This window comes from Mytilus californianus, unplaced genomic scaffold (assembly GCF_021869535.1).
Source record: "Mytilus californianus isolate M0D057914Y unplaced genomic scaffold, xbMytCali1.0.p SCAF_2, whole genome shotgun sequence".
Lineage (NCBI taxonomy): Eukaryota > Metazoa > Mollusca > Bivalvia > Mytilida > Mytilidae > Mytilus > Mytilus californianus.
In genome coordinates, this window is record NW_026262668.1 from 58055015 (window position 1) to 58078462 (window position 23448).

The window sequence follows — 23448 nt, forward strand, 5'->3', positions numbered from 1 at the left end:
TTCTGATTTTATGTGTCTTTAAAGCAGATAGTCTGAAGAGAAATATATGTCCCAACCTCTTACCATTATGTTGAATTGTCTGTCAGACTGTTGTTTTTAGAATGCAAGTCTTGTGTCTGGATGCATATCTTTTATAGTCTGAAAAATCTATATATTGCAAGTGTCTTATGTCTGAATGCATACCTTTATAGTCTGAAAAATCTATATGACAGTAGGAAGATTTTAAAAGATAGAAATTCTGCCAGGAATACCAGAGAAAAAATAATTGATGAGGTCAATTGCACTCCAAACAAATTCTCAGGACATAGTATAGATTAATATTGTTAAATGAAGCTGTAGAATAAAGGTTGCTCCAGAATTGTTCTGTTAGCAGAAGGTTTCTAGGTCACATTGATCAATACACAATACTTTTGCCACTATATAATTACTTAAATGTGATAAAAGTTTGTAAGCCAGTAATTGGTTTCAGGGAGAATAGAATCGCATGTAAATCTAATTAATGACTAAATATAGTGATTACTTTAGCAGTGGAAAGATCATTAATTTTGAAGTTGTCACCTAAAAAATTAAAATCAGGACATCTTGTGTTTTATTAAACAGTAGGTGAAAATGTACTGAAGCTATATAATAAACCTCTAAATGACCTTTGACTGAACTTACACAAAACAAAATGATACAGCTGGTTTTAGCTGGAAATCAGTCACTTACCTGATAAACAATTATACCAAAACAGTTTTTACTTTGTTTTAATTTTCACCAAATATTTGTAATTGACCACAGCACAGCTGATATAACTACTTATAAGCACATTAGTACAGTGGTATCAAGAGAAAATATCAAACTATCAAAATTCAATTAATCCTCTCAAATGATATGAATAAGTCTCCTCAAAACCACCTCAGAAAATTTTACTGAAATGCTGTTAAAGGGACATTAGCTACGAGATATAAAAAAAAATGAAAATATGAATTTTTTTTTGTTCAATCATTACTGAAAGTGAAAAAGTGAAATAATAATTCGCTTTTAGCAGCCAGTCTTGTGCAGTTTTGTCAAAATAAACTAAGAAACATTGCTAATGAATTATTCACTTTCAAGTGAATAATTGAATAATTTGACCTCATTGAATTTGTATTCATGTGACCTTCAATTTAACCCCTTAGCTGGAGATGGGTTACACATATATTCAGCTTTTAAAAGGAAAAGAATGTCAACATTGAAAGTGAAACAAGGATGAACCATTTGGTGGTCTGATTTGATCCACAAAAAATCATTCTCATACAGTTAAAATTGATGATAAACATACTATTTAATCTACAATATGAAATCAAACAGACCTAGAAAAATCCAATTGCACGTGGTCGCTATCTATTTATATTTATGTTTATATTGGGTTATATGACTGTCAGCAGTGTTTGGAGGTCATCTCTATGGTTAATAAGATGATATTTAGACAAAAATACACAGAAATGCTGATATATATTATCAAGTCCATGCATTGTTAATTGTTTATTTAAGACTTTTTGTAATTTGGATATACGTTTTAGTATGTTATAAATCAAATATGAGAATTTGAGCCAAATAGGTGAACAAGAATTTGACAGCTATTGCCCCTTTAAGGTACACTTAAAAAGTGTTCATCCAAGTAACTGTAAGATGCATTTTTCTAAAGTTTCTTAAAAGTGTACTTCTAAAAGTAGGTCATTGTAACTTAGTTTCTGTGTATAACTGATTGATTTAGATTTACTTTTACATACCTATTGCTTAATTGCCTAGGGGTGAGATGGTACTTATTTTTTTTTCATTTCTTGCAAGCAGTTTAATTTAGATATTTTCTTCAGTGTTTAGAAAAAAAGAAGGTTTTGCTTCTTTTCTGGACCTCCCTGTTTGTTTAGATGTCAGACTTGAAAGGCAGGTGTGCACTAAACATCTTTCAGGGAAACATCTATTCATCTTACTTATGTACTGAATATAGTTCATAAATTATTGCAATTAATAAACACATATTTTCTTTGAAACCCTAACAAGACATTTTTTACAAGTTTTAACTGTTTGCACATCTGTTTGAAGTACACGTACTGCTGAGCTTGACAGATGATGCACAGAAGAATTATTAATTAATTTAAAAATTCATAACTATTTTAGATACAGTTTATTTCTTACAATACGCAACACTGCTTTTGAAAAATATGCGAAAAGGCTTCAGGGAACTATTTATGTTCTGTTGACAGGCTTTTATGAATTTTCATTAAATTCATAGAAAAGTAATAACTTTGTATTTAGTTTTTGAGTGTCAGCAAGTTGGAATTATAGTTAGGTACTCTTAGCATGATTATTTATTAATAAATCTATTGTCATTAAACATATTCAGGAAAGTTAATTAATAAATTCAATTTTATGTAACAAATAATTTTAACCTTTCATGAAATTATTAAGAAAATTAGAAAATTATACAGATTACACAAAAAGAATTGTAGGAAATACAGGTATTATCATCATTATAAAAAAAGCCCACAAGTTTTCAGTATGGATGAGTTAAATTATTAATGAGGTATAACAGTCCATAATAATAGAGCATTCTGTTTGATTATTAAAGCTGTATATTCTCTCTTTGTTTTGAAAGTTTGCATTTTACTTGTATGCTACAGTCATAACTTTGTTCAAAACATGTTTGAATAAAAGATGTTCCTTAGTAACATCAACAAAACCTAACTTATAATGTTTTTATTAATTCATTTGATTTTCGCAGGTGAAAGTTGTGAAGTTTTCCTACATATGGACAATAAACAATTTTAGTTTCTGTAGAGAAGAAATGGGTGAAGTTTTAAAAAGTTCCACATTCTCAGCTGGAGCTAATGATAAATTAAAATGGTAAGAATTCTGTAAGATTAAATTATGTTTATGTTTCGTTTAAAAAATGTTATTACATGTATCTAATTTGCAAAATGATAGATGATAAATGCAGGATATCCAATTACATTAATCATGATGTAAGTAGACAAACATTCACACAACTTTGAAAATAGTTCTACTGCATTTTTTTTGCTTTTGGGAAAAGAAAAATAAATCTCCTGCAAGGTCTTGTTAATAACATGGAAAGAAAAAACTTATGTTTTCTAGTATAGTTTATTCACAAAACAAGTGTTTCAATGAATATTCTCAGAGGCAGGACATAGGTGTTGGTTTTGAATCAGAATCGTCATCAACACATTTATGACAGACATACTTAACTTTAAATAAATAGATCTATTCTGTAACATTGAATGTGCTCATTTTTTGTTATTTGTTTTGCATTGTGAAACAATATAGACTATCAAAATAAGGTTCAGTCTATATAAGTCAATCAACCAAAATTATTGTTTAAGTGAGCACATGAAAAAGGATTTTAGCCATGTGCATTTGTATTTTGATTTGAACATTATTATTCTGTAAGCTTACAATGGAGGAAAAATCAGCTGCATTTAGATCCACTTTTTAAGCTTAAGTTTAAATTATATTAAAATATTTGAAGTTTTATAGAGCTCAACAGGTTGATTTTTTAAAACTAGATTAAATATTCTTTGTGTTAACAGGGTCTAAGACATTCTTTTTTTTTTATCTTTTAGGTGTTTGAGGGTGAATCCTAAAGGATTGGACGAAGAAAGTAAAGACTATTTATCGTTATATTTATTATTAGTGTCGTGTAATAAAAGTGAAGTTAGAGCCAAGTTCAAATTCTCAATACTTAATGCAAAAAGGGAGGAAACAAAGGCTATGGGTAAGTTTATGTCTACAATCCACACAATATATATATATAAAAAATGATTAACTAGTTCTCATACATTTGTGTCAAAGAGGGAGCATATATAGTGATGCACATGTTTGTCCATCCGTCACAAATTTGGTTTCTGGATGATAATTTAAGTATCAATTACCCAAATCTTTACAATTTTTTAATCAGTCTCCACGATAAGCTTTTGAATCGACAGGCCCAAAGCTGAATTTTCTGAAAATTTACGTTGATTCTATTGGCCTGTAGAAATTATTTTTTACAGGCCTGACAGCATTTTTCAAGCCTGGGCTGGTGGGCCTGTGGTTATGCGCGAGGACTGTTGAATTCTTCAGATTAACTAAAATAACTAATTCAGTTAAGAAAAAGGAAGAAAAAAAGTATTGACAAATCTTTTCCTTTAATCATTTTTTTGGGGTACCTTTTAGCAAAGAATTTTACACAGAATTTTAGCACATTGTAGCAAATGAATTAACATTTTCTGTTTTGTTTTTAACTTAAAGTTACAGTTAATGAATAAAATCATATTCTATCAAGAACAGAACTTCTTCCAAGATATATACAGTCTTTAATTAGCTGCCTGTTTTTTATGCCTAAAAATGTATCAAAAGGATTCCTGATGCCAATCTTAGTGTTAAAGCAACAGTTATGTAGAGGTTTTTGATTTCTGAGTGTCAATACTGCCATGTTAAATAGCATTGATTTTATCATGATACTGCTAACATTTCAAATTGAACATCACAGAAACCCATCGTAATTTTATTTTCTTCTTATGTTAACATTTAAATCAATATAAAACCTTTCAAACAACTGTAAGCCTTTTTGTATCAACTATCAAAGTGGCAGTGGGTTGATTGACTGATTGTTGGTTGCTTAAAGTCCAGTGCCTTGGGTCGATGGGGGGACTTTGCAAAATAGATAAAGTATTTTATACTGTCTAGAAATTACAGTAGAATATTTATAGCGGAGAGGACGTAGTAGTATTATTTTTTTTTCAATCCATACTGTTCGTAACACTACTCCATTTGGTAGGATTGTTTTTCATGGTATGCACTTGTCCTTACTGTACTGCCATTTTGATATGAAAATTTTTGTGAGAGTTATGGCTGATTCACTATTTTGGCTTATTGTAGCATTATGACACATCAGGAAGACTAATTTTCCATCACAATTTGCCTAAAAAATCTTTTGATAGGATTGTTCATCATCTGATGCAGTTAACCATAGCTATTTGTGAAACATTAGCAGAAACCCAACACCTTTTATAATTTAATTTATCAAGTTACTTCTAAATATTATCTAAATTCAAAAAATTAACCAACAGTACAACAGACTTCATGATCAACAACATGTCTTTGACAGAATACACAGAAAAAGAAAAAAAAAACCCAAAGAAGTCATAAAAGCTGACTTGTTACAGGCACAAAATGTATTGGGTTATATATGTTTTCCAAATATGGAAACCTCCCTCACACCTATCAATACAATATCTTAAAATACAACAAAAAAGTAATTTGATTGTGTATGTATATATATATCATGAAATTGAAAGAAAAACATATTTATGTTGGATTGGCTTTTCCCAATATGCTACCTACTCAGTACTCTATATACTAAATATTTTTAAGGTTTTAGTCCAGGATTCATTTTTGATCATAACAAATTTAAACATCTTCCTACATAGCAACAGAATAGCTAATTTCATACTTGAAGTATTGGATTTGTCTGATCTGAATAACTTTATGTGTTTCTTGGCCATTCTCATGTGGTTACACCCACTCAATCTGTTCTATAAAGATTCTGAAAAGTTCAAGTATATGTTGGTTCATAAAAACAAACACAAAATGGATTAGTTCAACTGAATTTAGCATACAGTTATGATTTTATCTCTTAAACATGGAATTTACTGCAAAATTTTTTGGGGGTGATTAATTTAACAAAAATTTGAATGGTTAATTGTTAATTGTACCCTTTTTCTCTGTACTCAAAAAAATACACCCACATCATAATTTTAACATTTTCATCAATTTTCTTCATTTTTGAGGGTTATCCCTTCATAGAACTTTCTGCTCAAAACTCTTTTGAATAAAGATGGTGCTGGTGCTTGAAATAAATAAAAGAGTTTCTTTCATTATCTGGATGTTAAATATAAACTTAAACATATATCCATGTATGCTATCTGCCTGGTCTGCATTAATTCATGAATTTATCTGAATACTTAGTTGGTTTTAAAGCAGCATCTTATAAAAAGTAGGTTTGGTCTAAACATAATCTGCATTTCTATATAGGAAAGTATGTTTGATAAAAAAACATATTAATATAAAAGGAGATGTTTGGCATACATCAATGAGACAACAACATCACCTTTGGGAGTTTGTAATGAAAATATTCAAATCTATCTGTAAAAAATTGTCTTGAAAAAAGAAGAACCAGGATAGCTATAATTTTGTTTCGGTATATACATTGACAAATCTAGAATGTAGCTGAAGCCAAGACAATAAATACATGAATCATACTTTCAAGCAACAAAAACAATTATAAGTTCCATAAAACTTTACAGTCTAGTGGTTAAAATAACTAGTAATATGTATAAATTTCATAGAATTATCATGCTATTTGAGTTCTGTCTGATCTGTAAGTTGTCTTTAAAATAATTTACACTGTTCAATATATGAAATCTTGAACATAATTTGAAAGTTCCATTTGTCAGAAAGATGATTATCCAAATATGTGGATGCAATCTATAGAATTATAAGACAAAACTGAAATTGAAACTTCATTATTAACATTCATTGTTTTATCTTAGTGGATAAGCTATCGATTACTTTTAAGACACTATTAACTTATAAACGATTATTTTTCTTAATGAATTTAATTTTTTTCAGAGAGCCAAAGAGCCTACAGATTTGTACAAGGAAAGGACTGGGGATTTAAAAAATTTATACGAAGAGATTTTCTTATGGACGAACAAAATGGCTTATTGCCAGATGACAAATTAACAATATTTTGTGAGGTAAATTCCTGTGAATAGCAGATTTTAATATAGAATGACCACAACAATAGTGACCAGCTGTCTGTCCACTATGATATTTGATTCACAAATGCATCTAATGGATAGTGTGTTAACAACTTAGATAATATTGACCAATAGTAATAATTCTAGATTGGAAAAGAAGGAATATGGGATAGATATACATGTAGACAACACTGCCATGAAATTCATTGAAATAATACTATTTGAAAGAAACCAGGCTTTAAATGCTTGTCTTCATCTTGTCAGTTACTGAAACCCCTGATAGGTGTTTATTGATATGGGTTGAATTTCTCTTGCCATACTGAATGATCAACTTAATTAGCATTCATCAATATTCGTCAATAACTGCTAATATATATTGTATATGGGTATTGTTCTCTTGTAAGAAGACCCCTAAGTCAGTGCAAAGTATCTTTATTAGAGTCAATATGTAAAACGGTGACCACACAAATTATTTAAAAAATGAAAAAGTTATCCATGGTAACCACTATTTTTACAGGAATGTCTATGAACAGTTAAAAAAGAGACCTTTAAGATCTTTTTTGCTTTTCATTTTGTATATGTTTATAAACGCGTTATATTAACTGTTTTTTGAGTCTTGAAAAACTTCATGAAATAGTGCATTAAGCCCCTAAAATTATATGATATAAATATAGTTTTGGTCAGGTTTTTTTTCTAGGAATAAAATTACTCTTCAAGACCCAAGTTTAACTGTATAGGCCAAAATAAACTATTAAAATTGGACTTTACAAACATTCAAAGGTGGATAAAAATGTATTTTTGTTATTAAGGAGTTCAGTTATAAATGTGGGTTCCAAATATTTATAATGTTCTAGCTATTCGTGTTCTAGAAGCTCCACTGTATTATCAAATTTTTTACATAAAGGTTTGTTGGTATTGTTCAGTTTTATCAGATTCTTGGGTTGCTGTCTTATTTGCATATACTCTTTTTATTATGGTTGAGTATGAGATAGAGCATTTGCTTACTCAAATTGACTTAATATAAACAGAAGACAAAGTTGGCTCTCAATAAAATTAAGTTTGATTTAATTGCAGGTTTCAGTAGTAGGTGACACAGTAAATGTGTCGGGACAGTCAAATTGTACCCCAGTAAAAGTACCAGAATGTAAACTAAGTGATGACCTTGGTAGTCTATTTGAAAGATCATCATTTAGTGATGTCACGTTATGTGTTGGAGGTAGAGAATTTCAAGCTCATAAAGCAGTATTAGCAGGTTTGTGATTTTTGTTTTTTTATTGATTGAACAAAGTCTCACTATTTTCTATAGAATGTAGCTTTTTACAAAATCCTATGGATATTTTAAACTACAAGATTATCGGTATTGATACTGACCTTTGGCATATGTATTTATTTGTACTTGCTTTATTACCTGAGCAAACTAAATTCTAATAATGAATTTATATATAAACTCATTACAACTGCAACATCTGCAAGGATTGTTTACAGTACAACTATGTTAGGTACTACAGAGGAGATTTTTATGTTTAGTCCTCAAATTTTCACAGATTTGAAAACAGGATATGGCCAACACCTGGTGTTTCTCAATGGATATGATGTAACTGCACTAAGTTATGCATATGAAATTATGATTTGACATTTGAAAATAATGAGTCTAGTTAAAACACATGCTGCACGTAGAATTTATATAACAAGCTGTGAAATTGAATTGTAAATATAGGGGAAATAACTCTATCTTAAATGTATAGAAGAACATTATAATATAACAAATACAATAAGTGGAAGAACTTTTGTACTCAAGATAATTTTGAAATAACTGACCATCCATTATCTTTTAATTTAAAAAAACAAATCTCTTATAGAAACCACTGGAGCAACTGAAAAACTATTATCACAACAATTCTTAGTTTACCAATGAAAAGTATATATATTGGTCATGGGACCTATGCATGTGTTGTTATTTTCATCAATATAAATTGGGGGGTAAAAAGTATTTCAACAATGATTTTATTTTGTTTTTACGAGAATTTATTTATGGCGACCCAATATGACCCTGCCACTATGAAATAGTTATTTGTAGGACCTTATAAAATTACTGTAAGAAAAAAAGTTTTGTTTGAACCTACTGGGCCAATTGCCACAAAACTTGGTAGCAATCATTGTAAATAATATTCTTAAATGCACTTTAAATTACATCATATATTGATTAATAGTAGTATAATTAGGATATTAATCATTTTCAAGGCCTTAGAATTGGTCATGTAATGTTTCTTTATAGAAATTAAAGCAGAAGACCGTTAAATGACAATCAAACTGGATGCCATGGTTGCCTTTACTCTGAAAAAATATATATTCCCGGTATATATATCAAAAATGACCTGACCAATTAAAAAGTGAATTTTCCTTTCTGATAAATATTTTGATTCAGTCCAAGTTGGCCATTAATGTTTTCATATAGAAAATGCATAAACATTCTACTCCAAAACCATTGTGCAGATCCAACAAACTTTACAAAATTCATTTGTATTGATTTGATTGTTTGCATTGATAAATACATTGAACATGTTGAAGATCAGATCTTTTATTTTGTCTTTTACAGCTAGGTCTCCTGTCTTTAATGCAATGTTTGAACATGAAATGGAAGAAAGAAAGCAGGTTTGTTGAGCAATATATTTGATAAACAGAAAGCAGTCTTTATGCCCCATTTATAAGAATTCACAAGTTCTACTTGCAAGACCATAATTGCCAGACCTTAAGCTTATTTAGAAGAACCTGGGTACATGTTTCAGAAGAATTGCACAATACTGTGAAAAGACTTTTGGAAAAAGTATTTCAGCCTAACATAGTTTTTTGAAAGAAATCTTTTAAAAAAAATTGATACTAGAATTTTAATGCTCCCGCTGTAGTGGTGTCACTTTTACTGTTCTAGAGTTATGCCCCTTTATAAATGGAAAAAATGCAAAATTCTTAGTTTCCGTTCTCTAACTTAAGTTTGCCTCAACCAAATGTTATGAAACTTGTACACAATGCTTATTACCACAAAACACATATCAAGTTTGAATTTTGGTGGCGTCACTTTTACTGTTCTAGAGTTATGCCCCTTTATAAATGGAAAAATTGCAAAATTTTTTTTTTCAGTTCTCTAACTTAAGTTTGCCTCAACCAAATGTTGTGAAACTTATACACAATGCTTATTACCACAAAACACAGATCAAGTTTGAATTTTGGTGGCGTCACTTTTACTGTTCTAGAGTTATGCCTCTTATAAATGGAAAATTGCAAAATTTTTATTTTCTTCTAAATATCAAGTTATTTTTAAAATTGGAGTTATCGTCCTTTGTCCATGATTATAGTTGAATCAACTACAATCAATGCTTTATACAATGCAATGTTTAATTTTGACTTCCACTGATAAAACACAGATCAAGTTGAATTTGGGTAGTGTCACTTTAACCATTATTGAGTTATGCCCCTTTATAAATCGAAAGATTGCAAAATTTTTAGTTTGCATTCTGTAACTTAAGTTTGCCCCAACCAAACATTATGAAACCTATACACAATATTCATTACCGCAAAACTAAGATCAAGTACAAATTTTTTGTTTCCGTTTTCTAACTTTAGTTTGCCTCAACCAAATGTTATGAAACTTATACACAATGCTTATTACTACATAATACAGATTAAGTATGAAATTTGGTGAGAACACTTTTACCATTCTTGAGTTATGTCCCTTTATAAACATAAAAATTGCTGAATTTCTCGAACTTTAGGTTGTCTCAACCAAATGTTATAAAACTTATACACAACCGTTCTAGAGTTTATGCGTGTTTACAAATAGAAAAATTGCTGAATTTTTAATTTCTGTTCTCCACTTAAGTTAGCCTCAGCCAAATATTATGAGACTTACACAAAATGCTTATTACCGCAAAACTCAGATCAAGTTCAAATTTGGGTAGCGTCACTTTTACCGTTCTTCAGTTATGTCCCTTTATAACTATATTGATATGCAAGCGGGGGCATCATCTGTGTCCACATGTGGACACTATCCACATTTATTTGTAAATGCATTTAATTTAAAATTTACTACATGTAGATGTAGTACCAGTGTTTTTTGTGTGGTTGTTGCTAGCATAAATGTTCTCAGATGATCAAGATCTTGTCACATAAAGGACCAGGGGAGATAACATTTTTTGTACTTCTCATTTTCAGCATTTTCTTTTCAAATTTTTTCACTTTAGTGCCAAATTGAAATAAATAATATCCTAAGTTCATAGATTAAGACAGAAATTAGTGGAATTATTGATTAAATGTAGGCAAAATTTACTCAAGTGTATTGACAAATTATTTGTATTTGAAAACACTGATTTCTATCATAGTTTTTTCAGTGAACAGAACATGATTCCTAGAGTTTCTATCAATTTTATATTTTTAACCTGTTTTATCATTCATATAAATATTATTTTGACAATGTTTTGATGTTACCAGCACTTTGCAATGATTTATTTTGGAATTTGCAGAACTTGTGCAATTATGGTGTCCACAGAGATGTCAAAAAATCTTACCTGTGAAAGTATATTTTGTAGAATATGAATTAAAGGAGATTTGGGGTATTTGTCCTGAGACATCAGTCCAAAAATACCAAGCAACAGAAAACAATATATCTAGAGGTCAAATTAGTGTCTTCAACATAGACAGTTGTCTAGGCAATATCTCAAGCTCTAAATCACATACTTTCTATACTTCACATTAGTATGCCAACATTTTAACAAAGTGAGTTTGTTTCCTTATTTTCAGAACCGTGTAGAAATTACAGATGTTGATCATGAGGTGATGAGAGAAATGTTACGATTTATTTACACAGGAAAAGCCCCCAACTTAGACAAAATGGCTGATGATTTATTAGCTGCTGCAGACAAGGTATTTTAACTTGATTGTATTGCAATAAATTTTTTAAATTACAGCAAATGAAGCAAATTCAATTGCAGAATTAATTAGTTATTGGCTTACAATGTACCATCAGTGTCTTGTTTAACATACAAAAGGTTAGATTGAACATATATTGTAGACTTTATTAAGTGACTGTAGAGAAATTTACCCTTTTGTCAGACATATCCCTCAAGTCTGATCAATTTTATAAAGATTTTTTCATTAGAATTGTGATGCATTAATGTGATATTATTCTTATATACCACTCACACTGCTGCAATATCCTTGTCTGTTCATCTTTTCATTCATGGGTCTGTTCCAATTGACTGTAATTTCTGTTAAATTACTTTGCTTGTATATGAAGGAATGATTTGATGGTGTGTAAGTTTATGAAGTTGAGCTATACCATGAATTTTAAAAACTTACTTGAGAGTCTCGTATTTGGTGAAACCTTGGAAGTTTTATTATAACCAATAGGCATAGAATTTGTCCTTACATAATTCTCAGCTGTAATATGAAGGAATGATTTGATATATTATCTAAAATTTTACAAGTTGAATTGTATTGAATTAGCGATTTTCTGTTCTACAGGGCTGTCACTTCCTGTTTGAAGCTACTTATTTTTTATATAGATATAAGAAGATGTGGTATGAGTGCCAATGAGACAACTCTCCATCCTACAGATCATGGATTTTATCAGTTTGTAATAATGAGTTGTGTATACTTTGGCGCAACATCACATGAAACAAATATGACTGTTTTTTAAAGGCTAAATGGTAACAGAAACTTAGATATCCTGTATTATTAGTCTTCTGATGAAATATTAAACATTACAGCTCTTTAAGGTAGTTTCTGAGGTTCTTAAAAATGTTGAGGTAGAGCAATGCAACTTCAAATTATCTTAAATAATGGAATCTTTCTCACTGTGTAAACGTAAAAACATAAATACAAGCTATATCATCTGTATAATTTGACTATGATCATTGCTATAACAATATATTAAATACAATTGAATCACAGAAACTTTCAGTGTTAAATTTACTTTTTCAGTATGCATTAGACAGATTAAAAGTTATGTGTGAAGAGGCATTGTGTTCAAATTTAAGTATAGAAAATGTGTGTGAAGTTTTGGTGCTCGCCGATTTACATAGTGCTGACCAGCTAAAAACACATGCTATAGATTTTATAAACAGGTATGTAGTGTGTTATCTTTTCTGCTTTATTGTAACTTTTTAAGTTGAACATAATTGAAAAATTCAGCATTTGATTATTCTTGTTTTATTCCATTGTATGTAATTACAAGAGGCAAAATGATGAACAGGTAGACACAGTGAAACCTAGTTGTATGAAACTATTACAAAATATTGATTGAAATCAACAGTAGCAAAATTTGATATAAACGCATACCAGATTACAAGTAAAAAACCAGTCATCATAAAACATAGCAGTGTACAAGTCTAAAACCAGTCATTAAAAACATAGCAGTGTACATCTCTAAAAGTTTTAGTCATCAAAAACATACCAGTGCACAACTCTAAAACCAGTCATTAAAAAACCTACCTGCATAAACATCTAAAACCAGTCATTAAAAAACCTACCAGAATACAAATCTAAAACCGGTCATCATAAAACATACCAGCTTATCAGGTCATCATAAAACATACCAGCTTATCAGGTCATCATAAAACATACCAGCTTATCGGAAATAAATACATGTATTCTAAAACCAGTTGTTGGCATGATACGGCTTATGTTCTTCTCATATATTTTATGATGTATGATACTAAACCCCTAACGGGAGGGATTGTACCTGATTTTCATATGATGAAGACATAATCTTTCAATTAGTTTAATTGAGGTCTGGAGCTGGCATGTCAGTAACTGCTAGTAGTCCTTTGTTAATTTATGTACCATTGTCATTTTGCTTAGTTTCTTTTGTTACCTATTTTGACATTGGACTCTGACTTCTTTTAAACTGAGTTTTACTGTGCATATTGCTATGTGTTTCTTTATTCTACATTGGCTAGAGGTATAGGGGGAGGGTTGAGATCTCACAAAACATGTTTAACCCCGCCGCATTTTTGCGCCTGTCCCAAATCAGGAGCCTCTGGCCTTTGTTAGTCTTGTATGTTTTTTTTATTTTAGTTCCTTTATATGTTTTGGAGTTTAGTGTGACGTCCATTTTCACTGAACCAGTACACAATTTTATTTAGGGGCCAGCTGAGGACCACCTCCAGGTGTGGGATTTTCTTGCTGCGTTGAAGACCCATTGGTGGCCTTCGGCTGTTATCTGCTCTTTGGTCTGGTTGTTGTCTTTTTGACATATTCCCCATATCCATTCTCAATTTTATCACAAGTCTAAAACCAGTCATTAAAAACATACTAGCTTACAAGTCTAAAACCAGTCATTTAAAAAACATACAGTGCACAATTCTAAAACCAGTCATTAAAACATACTAGTGCACAACTCTTAAACCAGTCATTAAGAAACCTACCAGCATACAAATCTAAAACCAGTCATCATAAAACATAGCAGTGTACAAGTCTAAATCCAGTCATTAAAAACATAGCAGTGTACAAGTCTAAAACCAGACATTAAAAACATACCAGTGCACAATTCTAAAACCAGTCATTAAAAACATACCAGTGGACAACTCTTAAACCAGTCATTAAGAAACCTACCAGTATACAAGTCTAAAACCAGTCATTAAAAAACCTTCCAGCATACAAATCTAAAACCAGTCATCATAAAACATACCAGCTTACAAGACTAAAACCAGTCATCATAAAACATACCAGTGCACAATTCCAAAACCAGTCATTAAAAACATACCAGTGCACAACTCTAAAACCAGTTATTAAAAAACCTACCAGCATACAAGTCTTAAACCAGTCATTGAAAAACCTACCTGCAAACAAGTCTAAAACCAGTCATTAATCAAACTTACCAGTGTACAAGTCTAAACTAGTCATGAAAAACATACCTGTATTCAAGTCAAAAACCTGTCATTTAAAAAAATACCAGCAAGCTAGTCTAAAACCAGTCATTGAGATATATTTTTTATGCCCCCGCCGTAGCGGAGTGGGGCATTAAGTTTTACCCTTGTCCGTCCGTACGTCCGTCTGTATGTCCCAAAGTTGGTTTCTGTTCTCTAACTTTAGTTTGCCTCAACCAAATGTTATGAAACTTATACACAATGCTTATAACCACATAATACAGATCAAGTTTGAATTTTGGTGGTGTCACTTTAACAGTTCCAGAGTTATGCCCGTTTACAAATGGAAAAATTGCTAAATTTTTCGTTTCCATTCTCCAGCTTAAGTTTACCTGAACCAAATGTAATGAAACTTATACACAATGCTTATTACCACAAAATACAGATCAAGTTTGAATTTTGGTGGCATCACTTTTACTGTTCTAGAGTTAAATGCCTCTTTACAAATCGAAAAATTGCTGTATTTTTCGTTTCTGTTCTCTAACTTAAGTTTGCATCCAGATGTTATGAAACTTATACAAAATACTTATTACCACAAAAGTCAGATCAAGTACAAATTTGGGGAGCGTCACTTTTACCGTTCTTCAGTTATGTCCCTTTATAACTTTATATGATATGCAAGCAGGGGCATCATCTGTGTCCCATGGACACATTCCCCATTTATTTATATAAGTTTTAAAAGCAATATAAATTAATTTTACAATTTCCAAAAATGTTGTACAGGATATAACAAAACCTTGTATAATAACAAATAAAAAAACAAGACCTATGTTGATAAGTACTAAAAATAATACATCTTTTTTTCAGTCATGCAACAGACATTATGGAAACCCAAGGCTGGAAAACATTAATACAAAATCATCCTCATTTAATCGCTGATGCTTTTCGTGCTTTAGCAAGTCAGCAGAGTCCACCATTAGGTCCTCCACGAAAACGAGTGAAGACTTCATAGCCCTTGTAGTTACAATTAATAGTATATGAACTACATTAGCTTTCCTGTAAATTATTCCCAGCAAATTATGTGATACTGTTGCAACAGATTTTATATTGAGGACTTGATCAGAGAATACACTTGGTAAATAGAAGTGAGGAAAACAGCATACAGATAAAACTACTAACACCTGATGGTTAGTCGAAAAATCTTTCAATGGAGATCACTTTTGTGACAAAAAGTTAAAAAGAAGAAAGAAAAAGTTGCAACCTTTCCCATTTATTCCATTAGTTTAGCACCAGGAATAATTGCTATGGTTAAAGTGGCAAAGTATCGTGAAGAATTTAGTATGTGGAATTTGAACCTGTCAAGGACAGGTTACTACAGATAATTAGTCGCTAGTTTCTAAATACGTATTGACACAGAAAAAATGATCCATGAAGCATGCATCATTAGTGCATTGTATGTATTTATAGCAAAACTGGTATGCTAACATTTGTACAGAAAGCATGTTTAACTTTATTGTTAAACGAGTGAGTGGTATGCTTACTTAATAATACCATTGCAATTGTAAAACTTCAATATTTTGCAATATCAAAAAGTCTCATAACTGTTTAATCTGATTTATATGATGTATTTGGTTCATTTGATTCAGTAATAGTTTCAAAGAATGCATGTTCTTCAGCCTTCTTTATGCTTTATTTGTAGTATTGAAAAAATGTATTTGTTTAAAGAGATTTTGATTGGAAATAATGTTTTTGTGTAAAATTTTACTTATGATTTTCAAATAGCACTGTTAAAAGCAATGAATTGTTTATCTATCAGTTTTGTTGGTAACTTGGGATCCCTGTCCCGACTCTGCTTGGCATCATTATGGACAGATGGGGTAAAATGCATACTATCAATTTACAGTGCTGACCAGGCTTAATTTACTGCATATGTTCCAAATACATAAATAAAAGATAAGCCAATTGGACCTTGAATTTGTTTGTTAAAGAACACAATCAAATCAGTAAAGTTTTGTTACTTTATCTGAATTTTTTAATACTACTTTTATATGTCCGAAATGTGCACATAATATTTGCCACTGGATGTCAAACAAAGAACAAATTTAACAAAAGTATTTGGCTTGAATTGTACAACAATTATTAATGTTAAAGTTTGTGTTAAACCATTATTTTTTCCTCTTCATATAAGAAAACAGTGCTTTCCTACAATACTTCTAATGTAAATTTTACATATTGCTGTATTCTTCTTGACTGTACTGCTGAGCAGCGATTCAGAATCCCATAAAGTGAGGGCTATTTACGGAATAAATGCAGACTCTGTTTACCAGGAGATTAATGATATGTTTTGTAGTGAAACATAAATTGTGGTTTTTTTTTCACCATCACAACAGCTGTTTTATTTACCATTTTCGCAGAATGAATGGATATTTGTATGATTGTAATCTGTATACATGGAATTTTATGTACAAATGTATTTATGAAGTTGTATATTTTTTGCCAAATATCACAATTCCAACTTTGGTGTCTTTAAATTTGAGGGATATAAGTTAGTGTAGTTTAAGATTAAAATGATATAGAATAATTATTGGGAGAAATAAACAACTTTTTAAAAGTGATAAAAGTAGATGTGAGGTATATGTTAGTGAATAAGGTATGTTAAGAAGTATCTTTTTGAAGGGTTAAATTTATTTAAATGTATTTATCTATGGTTGGGTACAATGTATTACTAAGAGTTCATTTTAATAACCCAGCACTCATTTGAATATATTGCATATTTAAGAATAAATGTAATTGGCCAGTGACCAGTATTGAATAATAATCTTTTGCATGATTTAGCCTTTTTGTGCTGAGGCCACTAAAAGCAAACACCAATCATTCAATGAATAAAAATCTTTGTAAAGTAGATGCGTTAAGCTGATATGAGAAGAATCAGATGAGTTGTTAATATTGTTGATATTAATGCAGTGTTTCAAAATGAGAGTACACACAAAACATTTAATTCGACAAAGGCACAGAAACCTGTTTACAGTTGTAAATAGTGTGTAAGATATTTGACTTGAGATTGATGTTCAGCTGGTCTGAACTTTCTGTCGATATTGTGTTATTAAGTCTTATTTCTGCAAAAATGTTTAAGGCTGTTCCATTAAAAAATACATGCTACCAAGGGAAAACACTTTGAAAATGAGATAACCATCTAGAGACAATTATAGAATTTCTCTTACATTTTCACTGTACACAATAGTATTTAACACCAATCCATAGCTGAGATTTTGAATTGTCTTCCCTTGATCCCATGTATGTTTTTTTTATGGAACAGCCAGCCCCTAAAAACTAGATTACCATGCATATAGATAGCAGCATTAAACTATTTCTGGATTACAGTACCATTATTTGATTTTACTTTCAAAATTTTATAATAGTTGCAAGAAACAAACTATCTATTAAAGTGAAAAATGTGGTTTTGTTTGCTTGATTAAATTTTTCTTTTTGCTTTTAATATTGTTTGGTTTATGTTTTATAAGAATATACAAAATAAACTAGGAATTGCCATAAACTCAGCAAACTGCATCAAACACTGACTGAAAACATTAACTAATATAACAGAGAAAAGACACCAATAAACAATAAAGAACAATTAATGGACTCAATTTACCCAGGTAATAAATGTGAAGGGGTAAATGCCCTTTTATGGGGACCCCATAACTCATTCCCCTAGTACTTGATTACTTAGCTGAACTATGTGAAAAACCCTGTAAAAATTAACTTGTTCCATTTTATGAGATATTGCGAAAATGGATTTATAGATACCCTTTAAACTCAACTTAATAAGAAATAAAATTGAGAATGGAAATGGGGAATATGTCAAAGAGACAACAAATAATGCCAAAAATAATGTTGAGTATTTATGAAAAAAGTAGTAACAATAACCCTCCTTATGCTTCAGTTTTAAAAATGTTCTGTTAAGATGGAATTGTGAAAAAATTCTACAATAGAGCATTGGTATTTTATGCATGCTGTTATGCTTTTCAGATCCTAAATAGAATATCAAGGTTAGTCTCTTTATTACAGCATCATGGATATAATAGGCCATTGCTATTTATTTATTGGTATGCTATTTCATTAGTATTCCTCTGTCATAGTTACAAGCAGTATAAGAGGCCTGTGTAACTATCATGCTTCATCAACTTTTGAATTTTTTACATTCCTCAACGGTTTTATAATAACTCACAAATGACCATGGATATTTTGAATGCTATTTATTATTATCAGTATTTTATGTCAAGAAGATTGTGCATCCTGTCTCTTTGTCATCTGAATTTAAAGTATACATTTCTTAACTAATATACATTAATTGCATATTCTTTTTTAAATTCTCTCCTAAGCAATACAGACAAACCTTTATTTTATCCGTCTTATTTCTTTCCCCAATACATTTGGTGAAGCTTTCATAGAAAAAAAAAGTTAGGAAAGGAAAAAAGAGCAGATAGGGTTATACAGAATAAATATTCTACTTTTCTCTATAATTTTTTTTTAGTCTTAATTATGAAATATGGCCAGTAATATTGACCTTTTTCAACAGATGCTTTGAATTTCATGTTTCTTCTAGAGGGATATGTTTCTGACAGTGTGTGCAATGTTATTTAAAGGTCGAGTCACAGGTACAAGTAAATATAATATTATGTGACGAATGATTTTTTTTTTTTAGACTATTTATTGTGTTAGTGCTAAGTTTAAATGGTTATGAATCAATTATGGAATGACTCAGCTTAATCTCTAAAGTCTTTCCTATGCTTTTCAGTCTGAAGTTATTCATAGGTTTTCACAAAGTATTGTGTATTTTTATTAAGCATGATCTTTTGTGTATAGCTTTAATGCTTTGCAAAAAAAAAATGGGGGAAAATATGATTTAAAACTTCAGTAGATTTTAGGCTTTCAAAATCAAGAAAGAGTTGAAACTGAATTTCCTTGAATTTATTTCACAACGATGTCATTCATTTATTAAAAGTCCTTCATCAATCTTTACAAAAATTCAAGTATCACAGCTTATGTTCTTGGAGGTTTAAACAACATTTTTGATCATTTCATAGCATTTAACATATTAATAAATACCTAAAGATAGCTTAGATCTGCAAATCTTGATTTTGGTATTGGCAAATTGAATACCAGTATGTATGCAATAAATGAATAAATGGGAGATGTGGGGTATACATCAATGGATATTCTTTACTCCAACCAATATTATATAGGAAGTAAAGCTATTTACTTTCATTCAGAATTACATATTCCAATTTGATCAAGGATTGATGCAGTTTATTTTTTTACCAAAACGTAAATATTGCAATATTTTTCAAAATTGCATTCAGCAGCAAGTGTATTGCTGAATTTTTGTGTGTTTTTTTTTTTATGATGAATACAAATTGTTGAAAATCATTAGATTAAGTACATTATTTAGACTTCTATTTTCAAATTCCAGTATGTCCCATTTTGACTCTGCAAGTGAAACAAATACAAGGGAAATTTGCTCTATTGCTTTATTGGCTTTAAAAGCAGGATTGAGAATTAGGAAATTCAGATGAACTTTAAGCTGATGTTATATCCATAAATTTTGTGGTGGGTGAAAAGAGCATTCAATCTCATTCCATGTAAATTATTATATAGGTATATATGTTGTAAATAAATCAATGATCAAAAACTATATTGTCTTGTTATTCCTGTGTTTTTAGTAGCAAAGATCTGTTGTCATTGGACCAGATTTTAGCTTATCTGGCTTAATGGAGTGAAAGCTATCACCATCACCTTTTATACATCTATCATGTGTTGTCTTTAAAAAAAAAATTAAATATCTTTTCTAAACCCACTAAATCATTAAGAACAAAATTTGTTCTGAATTATTGCTTCAAAATATTCATTTTTAGTGCACCCGACCCAAAGGATCAAGTCAGCTGTTCTCATCACTTGGCATCCATCGTCTTTACAAAAATCTTATCTGGAACCACAGGGTCAATTGGAAGCAAAGTTGGCCACAATCATCATTAAAAAATTTGTCATATGACCCCTGCCTGCCAACCAATATGGCTGACTGGCTAAAAATAGAACATAGGGGTAAAATACGAGTTTTGTCTATATCTTGAAAACCCCTGATAGGTAGAGAAAATATGACTGGTCAGAAATGTTCAGAATGTTGAATTTTATGACTTGTTTTCATTTTTGTCTCGCCTGTGAAGAAAGTTGCAGAATGCGAAACATAGGAATAACAAATATTTACTTTATATTTCAGAAGATAGAAGACATAGATACTTCCTATCTTGTATACAGATGCTTTAATGCTTCAATCTGTCATTATGTCCATTGTCCTTGACCTCATTTTCATGGTTCCCTGAATTTCTCGCTTATTGAGAAAAATTAATAATAGGATAAATATAATTGGAAAAAGGGATTCTTGCAATGTCTACTTGTCAGTGAGATAGGGTTTACCTGACCTTGACCTCATTTCATGGATCAGAGATTAAGGATAACTTTTTCTTGCCTCTACAAAGTAGCAGAGGCAAGACATTGGCCTACTATTTTCAGCTTTTGGCGGCATCAGCTATTTATTAAAGCTTATATTAGGTCAATTTATGGGATACCAGGAAGGGTAATTCAATATTTGGTATTTAGTTGTAAGATGATTTGCACATCTCATTCCCATGGAGATTATTTGTTCGCACTCCCTCAGTCATGGTTCATTTGACTGGAAATTTTCCAAAGTTTACATGTTTGAGTTTGTGATTTGGTTAGTTTTAGGGGAACACCTTAAGATAAGTCAATAATTGGTATGAAGTTTTATAAGAATTGGTTTATCTAATCTCCAATGGCCTTGCACCTTCTGTCATGGTTTATTGACTGAATGTTTGCCATAGTTTACATGTTAAGGTATTGCCATTTTAATTTTAGCATTTGCATTTAACTATCAAAATTACATACAGGCGAGACATATCTATGTGTGAACAGTTTATTGTGGTTAGGTCCATCTCTAAGATACTATAAGCATATACCAGTAAGCAATAGGTCAATATATTTTGGTATGGATTATTGAATGCTATACATGTCCATCTGGCAATGTTCATTTGACCTTGACCTCATTTTCATGTTTCATTGGTCAACTTGATGTTTTCCAATTTAAGTCCTTTACTCAGATACTATAAGCAAAAGGTCAATTATATTTTGTATGGAATGATTGCAATGTATATGTTGCAGTACAAATTTGAATTTTATAAATAACTGCTAGTAGATATTTGAATTATGCTTTGTACTGCGATTTAAATTAGTATAAATCAGAATTATAATTCCGTTTTGTACAATGGGACCCTACTGATTTCTAATTTGAACTGTCTTCTTTGCAGCGTTCACCTAACCTTGACCTCATTTTCATAGTTCATTGGTCAATGTCATTGTTGCCTCTAGTTTGGGAGATAGTTAGAAGGTACAGTCATCAATTTTCCTTGGAAGAGTGACATACCTTATGAGAAAGTACAAAAAATAGTAGTTCATTTGACATTAAAATGTGCACTAATTTGTATTTGTCCTGAATGTGCAAAGTATATTGGTTTCTAGACATTATGCACCCATCAATTCATATTAAGCAAACGTTTCTTGCTGTTATGGTTTAATCACCTCTTCAAAAGAAACAAGTTTTTGTTAGTGGAACACACTACCTGCTGACCTTTCTGGAGCATTTGAATGGGACTTATGCTTTACTCTGTCTTATTGTTTATGATTTGTATACATCCATTTCTTATGTGATTCAGAGGCAGATTTAGGGGGGGGGCCTTATGGAGCTACATTTATGGTTAATCTAGACTTTTTACCTATTCCACTCCAAACTTTGTCTTTGGTTGGGGGGCCCCTGCTAAATTACAATCTCATGAAAACGAGCTGCTACAGATTCATCAACACATTATGAAATTCAAAAAAACTGATGAATTTTTTGAAACTAAATTTACAGTGGTTAACATCCAAGACAGTTTAGAAATCCATCAAACCATATGATTTACAAATTATGGCATTCTACCAGACAAATTTGTAATTAATTTTCTACCACAGGTTTGTCGAAGAATTTGATCATTTTATCGGCTGTTTCCAAATCCAGACTGCAGTCTAATAGATCTTCTTTGTTAGCTTTTACTATATTAGCCAAACTTCCCAAACAGTCTTGCAAAATGTGTATCTGTAACATTGTTAAGGATCGTATGAAATCAAACGGCATTTATTTATTTAAAACAACATTTGGAAATAATGTTTGCTATTTGTGCTAAATGATAAGATAGAAGTTACGGCTAAGCCAGAGTTCATACAGAACATTAAGACTGACAGATTCTGGAAATTATTCAGTCTTAAATATATTTCGTCAGTCCAATTCTTAATTTTATTGAACAATCTCTCTCTAGTGTTAGACACTTTAACTGACATGGTAACACCTTATATCAGACATTTCAAGATCTTATCTTTCAATTGATTCTGGCTGACACTTTTCAAGATCTCAGAATTTGAAAGGTAAAATTAACTAACCATGAACCAACCAACTTTTTTATTTTGGATTGGCTGCTCTATATTAATTACATTCCGTATGCTTTTTATGGTTATCTTGATATGTTTTTATAAAGTGCTAAGTTTTGTGATGAATCATATTGACTGGTTCACACTTTTTAAAAGTAGTTGCACCATATCAAGGTATTATAACCAGTTGTTAATTCGATACCATATTTGAGTTTCACCTTCGCTGACACTGATTTATGATAGTATTCATTTATTCATTTTCAACTTTTGAA

The 23448-nt window shown here is 30.6% G+C and overlaps 1 protein-coding gene across 3 annotated transcripts in view; it reads left to right on the top strand.

The window, feature by feature from the left end:
* The window catches only part of LOC127730113 (speckle-type POZ protein-like), a 78127-nt gene extending 57791 nt beyond the window's left edge, over window positions 1-20336 (top strand). For all 3 annotated transcript variants that reach the window (XM_052238245.1, XM_052238243.1, XM_052238244.1), the window contains exons 3-10: window positions 2747-2868; window positions 3603-3754; window positions 6652-6779; window positions 7857-8034; window positions 9379-9434; window positions 11574-11696; window positions 12756-12898; window positions 15509-20336. In XM_052238245.1, the coding sequence (XP_052094205.1) occupies window positions 2747-2868; window positions 3603-3754; window positions 6652-6779; window positions 7857-8034; window positions 9379-9434; window positions 11574-11696; window positions 12756-12898; window positions 15509-15653 (1047 nt within the window). In that variant the 3' untranslated portion in view covers window positions 15654-20336. The remainder of the gene's footprint in view (window positions 1-2746; window positions 2869-3602; window positions 3755-6651; window positions 6780-7856; window positions 8035-9378; window positions 9435-11573; window positions 11697-12755; window positions 12899-15508) is intronic.
* Window positions 20337-23448: the final 3112 nt, after the last annotated feature.